This window comes from Pogona vitticeps, chromosome 5, assembly GCF_051106095.1.
Source record: "Pogona vitticeps strain Pit_001003342236 chromosome 5, PviZW2.1, whole genome shotgun sequence".
NCBI classification, from domain to species: domain Eukaryota; kingdom Metazoa; phylum Chordata; class Lepidosauria; order Squamata; family Agamidae; genus Pogona; species Pogona vitticeps.
The window spans coordinates 115,212,472-115,229,434 of record NC_135787.1 but is presented as its reverse complement, the minus strand read 5'-3'; the positions used below and the strand labels follow the sequence as shown (position 1 = coordinate 115,229,434).

The 16,963-nt window shown below is 40.0% G+C and overlaps 1 protein-coding gene and 1 long non-coding RNA gene across 3 annotated transcripts in view; both read left to right on the top strand.

Annotated features, from left to right (window-relative positions):
• Positions 1 to 951: 951 nt before the first annotated feature.
• Positions 952 to 4,259, top strand: LOC144589510 (uncharacterized). The gene is made up of 2 exons (XR_013545665.1): positions 952 to 1,005; positions 1,186 to 4,259. It is a non-coding gene; the product is annotated as an uncharacterized LOC144589510 (long non-coding RNA).
• A 6,534-nt stretch (positions 4,260 to 10,793) lies between these two features.
• Positions 10,794 to 16,963, top strand: part of PTPN12 (protein tyrosine phosphatase non-receptor type 12) — an 82,115-nt gene continuing 75,945 nt past the window's right edge. The window contains exon 1 of one of the 2 annotated variants that reach the window (XM_073000708.2): positions 10,794 to 11,261. In XM_073000708.2, coding sequence (XP_072856809.2) covers positions 11,163 to 11,261 — 99 coding nt within the window. In that variant the 5' untranslated portion in view covers positions 10,794 to 11,162. The remainder of the gene's footprint in view (positions 11,262 to 16,963) is intronic. The other variant, XM_073000709.2, reaches the window with a different exon arrangement.

The window sequence follows — 16,963 nt, the reverse complement described above, 5'->3', positions numbered from 1 at the left end:
GAATGGGTTCTCTAATATTGTTCTTAGGATGATTTGTGGCTTGCGGCATCTGCCTCATCTAGTCACACATGTGTCATGAATTTGCTTTGATGATCGGACTTGGACATTGTTGTTCCTGTCCACTGTGTTCTGTTCTGATGGGTTTGGAGGCAATAAAGGGTTAATTAAAGAATGATATTGCTTTAGGCTTGAGATCTCAAATATTGTTCTGGATGTTTGCCCTTTGCATCCCACTATTTTGGGCACCAATTCTTATCAAGAAGTCCCCCATTCTGCCCTGTTCTGTTCCACCCTGTTCTGTTCCGGCTTTTACCTAGTTCCATCTGTGGTCTTTTTATTCTGAAATAGATTGATGGAATCCATGCCAAATAGGTTTCTGCTGTCACTTTGACCTTTGAGAGCTAGTATGAAGCTTATTTCTTATTCAATGGTAATTCAGAATAGAATAGGATAAATTGCCTTGTAATGAGAAGAAATATACATCCAGCAACTTAGCAAGCAATCAAGGGCTAGCATAATTTATCATGATTGATGGTTTATACTCAGGAGATGCTTAGAAAAGGCTAATAGAGCCAATGAATTACCTCTCAACCTTCTAAGGTTGTCCCTGAGAGAAATAACTGGGTCACTAGTAGGTCAGTGTGTAGAGCAGGTTAACATAATAGATGCATGTGCTTATTTCCAGGCCAATTTTGCATATAACCAAACAAATTTAAGAAATAAGTAAAACATGTGTTGATACAATTATTTGTGTCTAGGTTACTGCAAGACCATTATAAAAGAAAATAAGTTTATTTTTATCATGTCATTTCCTCGCTTTTATTTATTCCTCAATAGCCAGCTGGGGGTCTTAAGACACAATGTCATCGTAAGCTTAATGCAAGGGCAGATTATATTTACTTATGTTAAACTAGATGGTAAAGTATCTTTTTTTTTAATTACAGGGATGTCAAATGGGGCAGTCTGTTAACAAAAAGAGGGGAGAAAGAAAGGAGAATTCACAAGGTTAGCTGATCAGCTGTGTTAAGATACAGCAAAAAGACTGGCTAACACCAGATGCTGTCTTATGTAATGTTAGTAGATGGAAATAATGGACTAAGAGTTGAGTTTGGTTGTTTTTTTGAGTTGTACTAATACATGGTGCATTTGTCCGAGTGCTTTCTAATCCCTCTATACCTTTTGCAGACTGTTCTGCAAACAGAAATACTACTGAGTGTGCAATCAATTCTACAACTGGATGAACAGTTGGAGACTGCACATGGGCTACGTCTGAGTTCAACATCCAGGTTTAGATCCTGATTTCTATTCTGTGAGAGGAACCAAAGCTTTCCTGACTCCTGCTTTCCATTGTATCCCCACATTTTATTCATCAGGATTACAAGATCCTCTGGAACAAAATGCAGCAAGGGACACATCAACAGAACTTCCTCTTCCTGTACACATAAAAGAACTTGCTATTCATGAACTCCTGGGGTCTAAAAGGTTCCATCCAGCATCATGAATACTTTTTTTCTACTGAGGATTTATGATTATTTATAGTGCTAATTTTTATATTCAAATTATTTTGTACCGCAGTAAATCTTTAAACAGGGGAAATTTTGCTCCAACAATATTATTTGTTTTAGGTCACTTTCCCCACTTTTCTTTAATCCTCTTCTCCAGCCTCTAGATCTGATACTGACCAATATGTACCCATTAACATATAGTGAAGCCAATCTGGTTGTATAATTTGCTGAAGCACATTTCAGTATTTCTTTGTGACATGCTTTGTGATTTCAAGTGTAGCAAAAGCCATAATTCATCTTAGATCACGTGACTTTCTACAAGTCTCCCCCCCCTTCTCTGAACAGCATGCCACATACTTTTCAATCCCCTTGAGAGGCATAACTTGTACCAATGTGCTGCGGGCTATCTCTCTCTGTGTCTCCTTGTGCATGAATAATTTCCTTTCAACTGGGTCATCTCCAAAACAGTTTACTGAAAAAGTTAAAGAAAATGAATATGCTACTGTGTTTTTTTCTGTTGACTTTATGCTTTTGTAACAAATGAAATACTCTCTGTATTTTCTGCCATGGATGACAAGCTACATTTATGGATGAGAATAATTGGTTCATTGATCTACAGGCAAAAACCTCTCTGGAGAATATCAAGTGTACAGATGGCACTGACTGATGGAGTCTCCATTCTAGTCCTTGAACTGGATGACAGATGTAAAGAAGTCACATGCGGTGACTGAGAGATCCCTATTGATCATATGTCTAGTGGTGCATCATGGAAATTTATTCTAGTCAAACACATGGAAACAAGATGCATTAATTAAATATAATTCCAGATGTATAGCTTTCAACTAATGATAGACTAGTCATTATTACAGAATGAAACCTGAATTTTACATTTATGTCTTCTATTTCAGTTAAATAAAATATAAGCTAGCAAGATATTAGACGAGGTTTATTTTTATTTTAGAAGATGGGATGTATCCTACAACTGTAGTACAGTAAGAGATTATCCAGGATTACCTTACTTGGGCTTCCATTGTGGACTATTGATCATTTACTGGAGAAAATGTGAAGGTTTTGGTCAGAGGTGCAAATGTTGTTCAGTCTATACATCAGCAAACATTTTGCATTCAAGGAGTTTTTTAAAAATTGAACTACATGATAGGTAGACACATATATGTAATGGTTCCTAGACTATAGTATATTTAACTATTTGGATGCTCCCTCACCTCCAGATTTTGTATACTTACAAAACTAAAGGGTCAGGTTAGAACTCACCCCAAGATATGCTAGTCATGTCAATGGTGGGCATTTTCATATATGGAGAAAAAGAAGTTTAGGGGAGTAGGCCTTAAACCATTTGGCTAATATTTCCGTCATTGAGATCTTACTATTGCACACAATTATTTTAATTTACCATGATTTTAGTACATACTGTAAATGATTTTAATTCCAAATCAAGACTGCATACTCAGAACATCTTAAAGGTTTAATTAATCTATCTCAAGTAATTCCAAGTACACACACTGGCATCAAATTGCAGGAAAACCCTATACAGTACTCATCTGGGCAAGGTCCATTCAGAACAGGGACAGCTCTACTCCCACAGTTGCAAACTGATTGTGCAGATGCTGTCTGGTGAGCTGAATCTTACTCTATATTACATCCGCAGATAAGATCCATTCTCAATATATTCCACATTATATGTCTTTTAAGCTTATTAATTTACAGCAAAAAATATAAAACAGGAACAAGGGTGAATGACTTAACTGGAAAAAAATACAGAATGCAGCTTAAAAGGAAAAATTGAAAACATACCTCTGTATGCTGCAGGGAAATTATATGTTCCACCTGAGTTGTATTTCTACATCCTAAACAATTTGAATATATGGTCTTGTGTTTGTGAAGGAAGCGTGCCAATTGTATTCTCCAGTTGCAAAAGGCTGCGAATTAAGAATGAGCATAATCTAATTGATAACAAAGGGCATACATCTAACTCTTTTACATATGTCTTTATTGCTGTTGTGATAAACAAGCTATAGCAAGCCCTGAATGAAAAACCATTGTGGCTGGGGAGACCCTGCTTCAAATACCCGTGAGCCATTTGTGAATTGATTATAGGTGTACGGGAGAGATGAGTATATTGCAGGGAAAGCTGGCATATATCTGTTGTTAGGTTTAAACTAACTAAGTATCTTTTGTCAAGAACAACATGAAATGTATTGTAATATGTAAAAACAAATACTTCATGTTCTGCTCATATTCCCAGTTACCATAGGGATGCACCATTATGAACCGTTGAAACACTAAATTTAAGACCAGCTATTGCAGCATAACAGTTCTTCCATATAATCTTTGACCTGTTCTGGTCTATATTTGCTTTCTTGTCTCTTCAGAAGTAAAACAATTCAAAGCCTTCTAATTATATATCCTGTAAAGTAAACTGGCTGCTGACTCTAGCAATTTGAGGAACATCCTAGTCTCAGTCTCTCACATACCTCAGCACAGCTGTATGGAATCTATAATTTGTTTAATGTCAAATCACAGGAGTCAAAATTCTCAGTGTTGTATAAAACTGAAAATAATGGTAACAAATACCAATTACAACTAACAAAGGCCGAGAGCTTTCCTAAAAGCAGTATGAGCTCTGAATTAGTTTGGCAAATACTTTACAGCAGTGTTTCCCAACCTTTTTCAAGTAATGAACCCCTTTTATAAAAGTCAAGTAACCTGCAACCCCCTGCCACATTTGCATAAAAAGGCATTTAAATGGGGTAAAGAAAACACATTAAACACAGATTTTTCAGAATATAATTCTAACTAACTATTTAATGTGATGATTGTCCTTGGAACTGGGCAACCAGCTTCAAATTTTGCAGCTGAGTGTTGATTAAAACCACTTGCCCCTGCCCCCCCCCCCGATAGTTCCTTAATGGGCTCTGGGAGGTGGCAAGGACAAGGGAGGGTTAAAATTGGGTTTTACTGGGGAAGGGCGAGTTTCCCCTTAGGTAGGAAATCGTCCCCCTTTCTGTCCTCCTTTCAAGTAGTAGTTCTGCTTCTACCTCCTCCTCAGCCATCCTCCCTAAGATGGTGCTGGCAATACGAGGCTGAGGCAAGAAGGGCACAACATTGTTTCAGTGGTGGGGGTGGCGGCCTTTTCCTCCTCCACCACCATTTCTCCCCCTCCAACCTGTAGCTGCCTTCTCGTCTTTCAATTCGCACCATAGCTGCCCTGGCTTGCAGGATGATGTGTCCTCCTCCTCCTCCGAAAACTGTGGCAGCCCCCCAGGAAACAATTTGCAACTCCTTTAGGGGTCCCAATAAACAGATTGGGAACCCATGCTTTACAGCAACTATTCTGACATAACTTCGTAAACAGAGATTAGACCCAATTTCCAATTAATAGTTTTTTTTAAAGATCAACCGCTATTTAACTTCCATGGCTATTTTATGGCCATGGCTATTTGTACATAAAAATTCTAATATTGATTGATAGCATAACACTGTTTAGAGTTACAATGAACTACGTATGTTATTTACAATAGCCAAATAGGTAAAGGTAAAGGTTCCCCTTGACCTTTAGTCGTGTCCGACTCTAGTGCTCATCCCCATTTCCAAGCCATAGAGCCAGCATTTGTCCGTAGACAGTTTCCGTGGTCATGTGGCCAGTGCAACTAGACATGGAATGCCATCACCTTCCCACTGATGTGGTACCTATTTATCTACTTGCATCTTTACATGCTTTCGAACTGCTAGGTTGGCAGGAGCTGGGACAAGCGACGGGAGCTCACTCCGTGGCATGGATTTGATCTTACGACTGCTGGTCTTCTGACCTTGCAGCACAGAGGCTTCTGTGGCTTAAACCACAGCCATCATGTCCCTGTCTTAGCCAAATACAGTATGTCTAATTAACTTGCTTCTGAACATGAACTTACATCGCTGTGCTAAACATCACGTAGAGTTGGGTGTTCTGGGCCTGTGTAAAACCTGAACAGCATAAACTGCATTTATATGCTGATATGTCTAATATGGAGATGCACTGTATGAGCCAGAAGGCCAGTCAGGGTCACTGCTCGCTGGAGCGCTGTCCATTCCTGGAAAGGAGGCAAAGAAAGGAGGGGAGTATGGACACAGGATACCTCTGGAGAAAACATCAGAGGAGTCCCTCCAGGGGGCAGAAGAGGAAGAACTATCCCAGAGCTTGAGGGGGGATGGGAGTAAAAGAAGAACAGTTAAAAAGGGTGAGAAGGCGAGTAAGAGGTGGGAGGAGATAGAAGCAGGGGAAGGAGAGGTGATAGAGAAAGGGGAGGCATTACCTCCAGGCTGAGAATGGATCTGGTTGCAAGATCCTTAGACCCTGAAGTGGGAGAGACTGAAAGTGCCTAAGGAGGAGGGAGACCATAGGAGGAGAGCTGTGATTCCCCCCCCCCCGACCATCTTACTGGGGAGAAGCAGAAGCTAGAGAGTGGAGGAAAAAATTGAGTGAAGAAAGGGAAAAGGTGGAGCTAGAGAGAAGGGAGAGGATTGAACAGCAAGCACGGGAGACGACAAGGAAGTCAGAATGGAGAGAGCCTGGGAAATGTTGGAACCCAGGGGATATTCCAAGTGGGAAGATTTCCTTGGAGACACATCTGTGCCCTTGCTGCCTATACAGATGGGAACAACGATGAAGGAACGGGTCGCCAGTCGATCCACCAAGACCATAGAACTCTAGTTTTGGTAACCTCTTTGTTCTGGAAGATTGGAAATCTCTTCCCACCCCGTTGGAGGAAGGCAAAAGAGACTATGTTCCAGTTCACGACAATGGTTTATTTGACAGTTCTAAAATAAATGTTCCCTTGTTACCACTGCAAATGGTGTCTGGTTAAGTTGTTGGGAAAAAGGAAGTGTCACACGATCGTCCTACCAAACCCTCACACATTGAGATCCCTATTCCTGTCCATTAACTGATGGACAGGAATAGTGAAGGTGATACCTCTCTGCTGGTAGAATGGCTATGCTGGCAACACCCACATGCTGTATTGGGGGAGTTCTGCTCCTGTCTCTGTGTCATGGGGGTGTGTCTAGTGTTTCTGTCCTATCTGAAAGCCTTTCAACTGTTGTAACTCTGTTACAGAATTACCCCAAGAATCTGAAAACAGTGGCCGGACTCCTATGGGGTTCTTACTCCAGAGTAAGCAAAAGCATTTTAAGCTGCAGCAGCAAATTGCACTTAATCAACAAGGTGCAGGTCATGTGCAAGTTTGTATAACTGCCATAGTGACCAGGCAAGCAACAGCTATTTGTTAATTAGCAGCAATTTGTTGCCACAGCTTGAGTGATTTCACTTACTCTGGAGTGAAATCCTAGTAGGATTCTGGCCAATAATACTTTATGACAGTATCTGTCATATTTTTAAAAATGAAGATATAATATATTCTAGGTTTTTAGCGGATGTTAATTTTTAGTTGAGATTTCTGGACAAGGAACTGTCCAGTTTACATCCTGGTTCATTTCCTGTTTACATTAAATCTATTTTGCACCACCACCATTATATCACACAGTTTCTTCAGGGTGTATTTCCTTTCACTTCTCAAACTGACATTGTGACACAGCCGAGCTATTGTCTTTTCAGACAAAGCAATCTAGATACCTATTTACTTGTAACAGAATTATGTAAGATTGTGGAAAAAAGGCTGATACAAAACAATGGTGACAATAAAAACTGTGAGAGATTCCACCATTTATTTTCAAACTGAGTACTGACTAATACATTACTTTATTAGTTTTGTATTCACATTTCTGTTTGATAAGAGATTGCATGTGCAATCCTATCTGTACGTACTTGGAAATTACTTGACATTCAGTGGTACTTATTTCCAAGCCAACAAGGACATGATCAAGCTGTAGCTTGGCAGCACATTATTGAAATATAATGAATTTGATATCAAGGAATTCTGCATTCCCAGCACAAGATGCAAGATTTAAGTAACTTGACATAATATACATTGTACAATGTGTTCTGATTAAATTTTTGTTATCAGAAATATTGGAATAGTAGTGATTGGTGGCATATGTTTTTTGCTCTCCTTGTTAGCTTCTTCCCTGTTACCCCTCAGTGACCTGCTAAATATACTTTGAGAATTGTGTAGTGGTAACATTAAAGAGTAAAGGATGCGAGCCATTCAGGAAGTTTGGATATTTGTCTAAATAATATTTTAAATACAGATGTGTCTATTCCACTAACTTCTAAATATGGCACAAATTAAAGAAGGAATTTTGTCTTGTTAAAATAGGATGTTACCTGGCAGCCTGTATTGTGTGCTAACATGCCCTCAGTTAAAGTTTTACCTTACCCATGAACCTGATTCAAAGGGTCATTTTAAATGTTTAACTGTTTCTGAGGTGTACTGAAAATTCCATTAACACTGTAAATTGATTTAGATTTATGTAATTCCATTCTTCCTCCAAAGAAGCCCAGGGTGGTATAGATAACTTGTCTCTAATTTTCTCCACATCATAGCCCTGAAAGCTATGTAAGGCAGATAGGCTAAAGCAAACCTCTCCATGAGCTTTATGCCTGAGAGGAGATTGGCCTCAGGCTTTGACTACCCTCAGTCAGTCCAGTCTTGAAAACAGCTAGAAAAACACATTGCCTTACTGACAAGGTAATTTCCCTCAGAACTGTGTGTAAACCAGTGGCTTCTAAAAAATCCAAAACATGCAACCTGATATAATATCTATTTATTCAGAGATAAGTCCCACCAAATTCAATGGAACAAAATCCTGGTTTGCACATGTAGTGTTAACATACAGTTTCTCTACTCTTTATGACTGAACAAAGAACATGGATTGACCTAGTTGAATTTTTTTTCATGGACAGCATAGTACAAATGCTGCCTGTGATATGGTAGTTCTAAAAGGCTGATACAAAAAGAAGTAATCACTTGATAAATATGCATGTATCAAGCCTTACTACATGTGCATGTATATGGGTTTGCAGCCCAAAAGCATACTGGGCATCTTGTCATAGTTAGCCATAAGCAAATTGTAACAATGTAGTGCATATCCACTTGCATGGTACACTACATAACAAACATTTGTTTCTTCTTTCTGCTCCCTGAGACACAGTGTGAAATAAACATTTTTTTCAGTTTAAACAACATCATGGAAAAGAGCAATAGGGTCAAATTCTGTAACACATATTCATTATAACTGTAGTTAGTGAGGCAGTTTAAGAATTGTAACTGCAGGGTTGTATAAAGCTGCCACATTACACTTCTAAATACTTACAATATTAAATTGAAATGATAATTTGGAAAAAGAGACTTTGGAAGACATCATATAGTATATTTTTAAAGACAGTTTGTAGTAGTCAAGAACTGTGGAATAAAACAACAGAGGGTACCATGAACAAATGTTCCATTATGGCAGATCCATTAGTTCTTTCTTAGTAAAATGAAATATGAGTATGTGCTGGTACATTAAAAATAAAGGAATCTGATTCTAGATGCACACCTACTTGGAATTAAATCCCATTAAGTTCTTAATAAACATCAATTTATGTTTTATAGACTTCAGCAAAGCCTTTGATTGTGTGGATTATGAGAAACTATGGGCTGTTCCAAAAAAAATGGGTGTTCCTCAATACAGTACTTGACTGTAACCTGTACTGTGGATGCTACCATTTGGACAGAATATGGAGAGATAGAATGTTTTCCTATAGGCGAGGGAGCATTTTATTCTGTTAACCTGTTCAATTCAGAGTCAGAACTTATCATATGGAAAGCTCAAATGAAGGAGGAGTGAAAAGTGGTGGAGAAAACATCAATGATGTAAGAAGAGCAAATGACTACAGTGGGGTCTTGACTTGAGAACTTAATCCGTATTGGAAGGCGGTTCTCAAGTCAAAAAGTGTGTAGGTCAAGTCTCCATTGACCTACAGTGCATTGAAAACCGATTAATCCCGTAACAGGCCGTTTTTGTTCCATTTTGGTTTTTTTCTGGTCTGTAAGTCAATTCTCAGGCTGCAAGTCAAACCTAAATTTTGCGGCCAGAGAAGTCTATAACTCAAAAAGTCTGTAAGTCAAGGGTCCACTGTACCTTATTGGCAGAAAGCAGTGAGTGACATGGAATGACTTTTAGTGAAAGTGAAAGAAGAGCCAAAGCAGGATTGGTGTTGAACATTAAAAAGACCAAAATCATGACTACAAAAGAACTACACAACTTTAATGTTGACAATGAAGAGCTTGAAATAGTTAAAGATTTTGTATATCTTGGTTAAATCATCTATCCAAAGGGAGATGCAGCCAAGAAATCAGGGGAAGACTGAGACTAGGAAGGGCAGCGCTGAAGGAATTTGAAAAGATCATCCAGTGTAAATATATGTCACTGGAAACCAAGATAATCCACACTCTTGTACTTCTGATCACCATGTATGGGTGTGAAAGATGGACATAAAACAACCTGACAGGCAAACTGATTTGTTCCTAATGTGGTGCTGGAGGAGAGCTTTGTGGATACCCTTCATAGCCAGAAAGATGAACAATGGATCCCAGAGTAAATCAAGCCTGAACTATTTCTGGAGGCAAAATTGTTGAAACTGAGGATGTCCTGCTTTGGGCACATAATGGGAAGGCATGGTTCTCTGGAAAAGACAATGCTGGGAAAGCCTGAAGACAGTAGAAGAAGAGGAAGAAATGTGAGATGCATTCACTCCCTAAAGGAACCCACAGGCTTGAGTTTGCAAGAGCTGAGCAGGGTTGTTGAGGATAGGACATGTTGGAGATCGCTCATTCATGGGGTCGTCATACGTCAGAGGCGACTTGAGGGCACATAACAACAAACATATAGGAACAGACACCAGATAAGACTCTTAAATAACGCTCCATGTACGTATCTTGTAAATGTTAACGTAATCTCTGTGAAGCTCGCTGCGAGCTCCAAATACCAACTACTACTCTCTAGAACTTGAAGTGAGGGTCGTGTTCACTTCTCCCCACTTATTTTCTTTTCCCCCTCCACTGAAACCGCATTGGTATGTCCCAGAGTCCTATTTATCAGGCGTATGGAAGATCCTATCCACAAGGGAATAATTTAGGGGTGGGAAAAGGAAGTTTCTCCAGAGGTAAAAAGAGAGGGGGAGGGACTGATGGGTAGCTAAGCCAATAAGAACCACCTTCTCCTGTGATAAACCAGTAGCAGAGCAGCACGCTCGGGCGTGTCACATCAACACGTTAAAAGGGGGGGGGGGAAATGAGCGGCTGCTTGCGCGGCTGCGCAGAACGGAAAAGGCGGAGGGGAGGGGGGGAGCGGTTGAGGGGAGAGTCGGGTCGCTTAATCTTTTCGCGTTCGGTGTTGGCGGCGGAGTCGTTGGAGAGGGAGGGGCAGGCGGTGGGTGAGGAGGGGAAGGCTGGGCGACAATGGAGCGGGAGGCCGGGTGGCGCTGAGGGAAGTTGTTGTGTGTGTGTGTGTGGGGGGGGGGCTGTCGAGAGAGAGAGAGGGAGGCGGTCGGAGAAGGAGGGCCAGGGCGGCGGCGGAAACACCACTGCCACCTCCAGAGGCGGCAGCAAGAAAGCCGGTTTGCGGGGCGGCTTCTCAGGCTGGGTTTCTCCGGCTCCTCAGAGGCTAGGAGGGAGTGGAGGGGAAGAGAGGAGAAGGCGGCGGCGGCGGAGGAGGAGGAGGATGGAGCAAGAGGAGATCCTGAGGAAATTCGTCCAGCGGGTCCGGGCCATGAAGGACACCGACCACAATGGGGAGGACAACTTCGCCACCGACTTCATGGTAACCTTTGGTTGGAGGCCGGGATGGAAGAGGGATGGGGGTGGTGTGGTGGTGACTGGATTCTGCCCTTTCCTTTCGGCCGGCTGAAGACACGGGGAGGGGGGGACCCTAAATGAGGAGCGTCCCTTGCAAGGCGTTGCTGTGGAAGCCCCCACCCCCACCCTTCCAGCAGATCCTCCTTTCGGGATCTACTGGATGCGCCTCCTTCCCCTCCCCCCCCAACCCCCGTTTCTCCATCCGCGCCGTGTGTGGAGGCAGCTGGGAGGAAGGGCTGCATCCTTTTCCCTTTCCTCACACAAATGCTTTGCAGCATGAATCCCTCAGCTTTTCTATGGGTGTGTGCGCGTGGTAAGGAGAGGAGGACTCGGCTGGTGTCCGTTGCGTGCAATATATTATTGCTATTGTTTGCGATTTCCTTTCTTTCCTCTTCCAAAAATAAAAAAACGCACAATGCCTGTGCATTCATGCACTGTATGTAAGAAACAAGGTCGTAGGGGTCTATCGGAGGGATTTCTTATCTCCTCTGTCCGCCCCTCCAATTCTGTATTAGTTTTTATGGGTGTGTGTGTGTCGGACTCTTGCAAAGTCTTCTTGATTTTCCCTTTTGTAATTTCTAGATGTAATCTAATTCTTTCACCCTTCCCCAACACGTAAAAGCTGCTGATTGGATAGGTATAGACATAGGTTCTAACCGTACTTATCTTAATGTCTGTTGATAATTCTCTATTATTAAAGGAGAGTACTTTGCATTCTTGGATGTTTGACTATATATGGATAGTACATAACAGTAATCATGATCATAATGTAAGTTGTTGCAAGGGTTGTTATAGGCACAGTGTTTAGTACCACAAATGTAAAGCAGAGGGAAGCATTTGAGAATACAAGCTTTCTTATTTGTATTGTTCAGTTAACTTCAGAGTGAAGTCTTATTTCCGTTCAAGATCTGGTCAGTTGGTGGCTAGGGAGTGTGTATTCTGAGGCAGGTGTCAACCCAGGGATTGCCCGAAATGTGAAGAAGTGGCTGCAGGATATTGTGAAAGACTTAAGGGTGCTGTTGAAAATTGTTTCAAGTCTGAGGCATGGAAGAGGAAGTGGATTCCTCATCCTGGTTGGGGAGGCATGGGAAAGAGAAATGTCCCTACTGTCTGAAAGGATTCTCTTGTTTCTGGATTAAGTAGAAATGGATGTGGAAAAAAAAAGTAGAAGCTTGTATATTTTATAAAACTCAAAATACTTAGAATGTCTAAAGTTAAAATAGTTATCTTGATGCACATTTTCAAGGTTTTAAGATATTTCACAATTTAGGGATATTTACTCCTTAAAGCTGGAAACATTAGCTATAATACTGTACTGTGTTTAATCATAGTTGTATTGAAAGCATAGAACATAAAGTGGCAAAGCATATGTTCAAATACTGCTGTGTGATCTTGTAAACAAGGTTACAGGGAATTACAACCAGTTCATATGAACACTGCTGTTCAGATAAGAACTTAATCAAAACCACTATTAACACAATGCGGAATTTGACAAATTTAACTTACTGTGTTTATTTGTTAAGTACACAGTATTAGAAAATAGTTTATTTAAAGTCCACCAATAGTACTGTCTCCCTGCAGCAAGGAGTGAAAATTACAATTACTGTACAGGGAAAGTTGATTACAAGTATTATACTGATGTCTGCAACACTGAAACAATGTGCTGCATTAAAATGTACTAGCTTAAAATGTTCTAGAAATACTTTGTATTTCACTGGAGCCACCTGCATTCTTATGTTAAATGTCTCTGGGTGAAATAAGGTTTTTGCACCCCATTTCTTAATGACAAAAAGATTATTTTTGGAGTGTGCTGGGAATGGGAACATGAAACACTGCATTATCTTTATTGAATTTGCATGTAGTCTTTCAACCAGTTCATTTCTAGGTATCTTCACAATAAAATAGCTCTATTGAGCTATAGCTCTATTAAGCTATTTAGGCTTATGTTTTTGGAGTCAAGCTATTTTTCTGTGACCAGACTTTATAGTCCCTTAAATTGTAATTGTCATTGACTTGTCTGTTCTGTTTGACACTCCTGTCTGAAAAAAATCTTCATTGAATTACTTTTTTTTCAGTGGCTCACAGGAAAGTCATCCTCTTTTCCAGGGGTGTAAGAATCTGTCATGCTTTATTTGCACTTTTAAAAACTCTCCCCAGTGAGGTTGTTTTATTTTCCTGTATGGAAACTAGCATATTTTTGTAATTTTTCTCCTTCCCTGAAAGCATATGCAAGTTATATACATTTTCATCATTGACTAAAATGTATTGGTGCCTATTTCTCAAATATACCAAGTGCAATATTTTGAAGTGCATCATTTGTATAAAAAAAAAATTTCTTTACCAAAATTGATCAGAATTTTGGGAAGTGCCTGAATCAAGTTCTTCTCTATCCTATTATCAATCTTGGAAAGTATGGAATTTATGTTTTATATGTGTGGGGTTGTCTGTAAAGCCACTAGAATTTATTTTCCATTCTTATTCTTGACTGACGTCCTATGTATCAGATACACTTTTGTTTCCTTAGGTTGTTTTTCACTTCCCCTTCTGTCTTCAAAGGAATTGGAAGGAAATTCTTTGTTTCTCCATTTATTTCACTATACAGTCTTGCAGGTAATCAGGCTAACATTTACAGCCTGCTGCCCTATCATTTATTCTACTCCACCTTCTGTGTGCAAACTGTACTCTCATCTGCTTTGTTAGCATCTTATCTTGTGTGTCACAGCATCATTTGAAGTTGAGTATGGAGAACATTTGAACCAAACTGCACTTCTAACACTTTTGAGAAGACTTTCTCACTTGTCTGAGGCCTGAAATATCAGTAGTAATTTTGGCTGTTTATAGTTCTCCTGTATTATGTAGTTTTAAAATCTTGATTAACACCTAAGAGCATTCAACTCCTCTAAAATAACATTCTTTTAAGAGTAATGAATTTTATTTGGCATAAACGTTAATAAAACCAGGTCACTCTTTCAGATGCAGCTGCATCAGCTGTAACTTCTTCAGATTCTTCACTTGCATCTGAAGAAGTGGGCAACAGTCCACAAAAAACTATGCTAAATAAAGCTTGTCAACCATAGGATTCTTTGTTGGATTTATGGCAACAAACTAACATGACTACTTCCTTGAACCCATTCATCTTAGCACTGTGCCTCAACTCTTGTTCATGTTATTGATCAAGAGTACCATGCTTTATTCTTGCTGTAGCTCCCCACTGTGATCAGTTCAGAATACCTCTTGTAAACTTGAATAGTATTATCCCTCTTAAGGTATCATACTGGTTGGTTGATGAGCTGACCTAAGTTTATTTGTTACATTTATATCTCACATTTTTTCCCAGTGAACTTGAGGTGGTAGGTATGGCTCTGTTTTCTACGGTACTGAAAAAATTAAATTTTAGATTGAGCTAGGATTGGAGTATGATATAGAATCAGAAGACAAGACAGGAAGGAGCCTTGTTCTACCTTCTTTGGTTTCATGCTTTCAGATATTGTGGCCTACACTTCCATCATCCTTGACCTTGACCATTCTGTCTGTGGTTGAATGAAAGTTGTAGTCTGAAGCATCTGGAGATTGCTAGGTTTGAGAAAGCTGCTCTAGTTGCCTATCTTTAGCGGAAGAAACTTGCAAACAGCAGTCACAGAAACTGTAAGTTGTTAGGATATAGTATCATAATATTGGCCGGTTAAAGAGCTGTGGAAGAAAAAAGATTGAACTTAAATTAAGTAAAAGTCAGCCAAGATTTCTGATTGCTCCCAGAGGTGTCCAGAAGGATGAACAATGATAACAAATATGGGACATTTGCTAGGGCTGATAATTACTGAGCAAATGGCTCAGTAGTGGAATAAAAAAACCATAGGTTGAGGACATAATGATGGTGCATTTGTGGCAAGGTTTCTGAGAGTTAGTGCCCATCACACAGATGCAGAGTAAGGCAAGGTAGAGCGTTGCCTTGAAAATGGCCAGGTGATATTGATGGAGTGAATGCTATGGAGTTTTGTGCTGGAATTCAGGAAAAAAGAGGTTCATGGTGTGTAGTGTATCTGTTTGGCATGTGGAAGGTCCCAGCTTCATTGGCTAGCATCTGCTGAAGAGGTCAAGGTATAGGTGGTAGGAAAGTGCCTGAGTCCCCAGAGGATAGCTGCCAGTTACAGTGAATACTAGATTAGATAGCCACTGGTTTGACAAAGGTAAAGGTTCCCCTTGACAATTTTTGTCCAGTCGTGTTCTACTCTAGGGGGCGGTGCTCATCCCCGTTTCCAAGCCATAGAGCCAGCGTTTTGTCCGAAGACAATCTTCCGTGGTCACATGGCCAGTGCGACTTAGACATGGAACGCTGTTACCTTCCCACCGAGGTGGTCCCTATTTATCTACTTGTATTTGCATGCTTTCGAACCGCTAGGTTGGCAGGAGCTGGGACAAGCGACGGGCGCTCACTCCGTCGCGTAGATTCGATCTTACGACTGCTTGGTCTTCTGACCCTGCAGCACAGGCTTCTGTGGTTTAGCCCGCAGCGCCACCACGTCCCTGGTTTGACCTGGTCTAAGACAATAACATGTTTAAGCATGAACATAGCAGTAAGTGATAGCCTGTAGTCACAAACCAAAGATAAAAACTAGAAGTGGCTAATTAGCTTGGTTATCAGCATGAACTGTTGAAGGAGCAAAATGGGAATGTTGTCAGAAAACCAGTCATGTGTTTGTAGGAAGGGTGAAAGGGGAACAGGAGATCTGGGGAGTAATATAATACAAGAAGATAGAGTTGTAAAGTGAATAGGCACACATTAACCATACAACATTTGAATGAGAAAGCAATAATGAGAGCTTGGCACTTGCATTAATTTTTTCAGAGGGCAGCCATAGGTGTTTGTAATGTTTCTTGGATATCTCTGCCCCAAGTTGGTCTGTAGAATGAATGGAGTAATTCTTACTGCTGATCCACTAAGTCTAGCCTTAACCCCCATACTAAGGCGAGGGCCATACTTTTCCTGACCCTTCTGTATCCTATCTAGGTTTGAAGGTAAGGAGTTGAGGATAAGAACAGATTGTGCAATGGAAAAGTTTTCAGGAGAAGAGCTCAAGAAAGGAAAGGGGGTAGAAATGTGGATGTCACAAGGGGGAGCTATCAGGTGGAGCAGTTCAGTCCAAATGCCAAGAAATGGCATTACAATATACTGTAAATAGGATGAATCAAAGTGGATTAAAATTGATTTTTTTAAAAATTAAAAAATAATTTAAATCAAATAGATCGAAATGCTTTTGGAGAAAAAAATGTATCTAAAGATCTCTATTTAAGGTCCATTATAGTTCAAAGGTTATTCAGCATGAAATAGAACTTAGTTATGCTGTACGAAGCTGTATATTATGCAATATTTAAATTTTTTGTAAACTAATCCAGTTAATTCAAATTATCAAAGCTGAGGTAAGATGCATGTTTTCACAGTAAAAATGGTATAAAATGAGCAAAGTTCAGGAAACGACCTAATCCCATTGTTTTTCTGCAAATTGATGTACAAACAATGAACACATTCATGTCTAAGCAGATACAAGGATATGTATGCTATATAATGTTACTATTTTAGTTAAATAAAACAGTTAAAGTAGTTCTCCAAATATAAGTGATTAACCTATTCAACTAAAATCTGTTCTGATATAGCTATTTTACTAATCT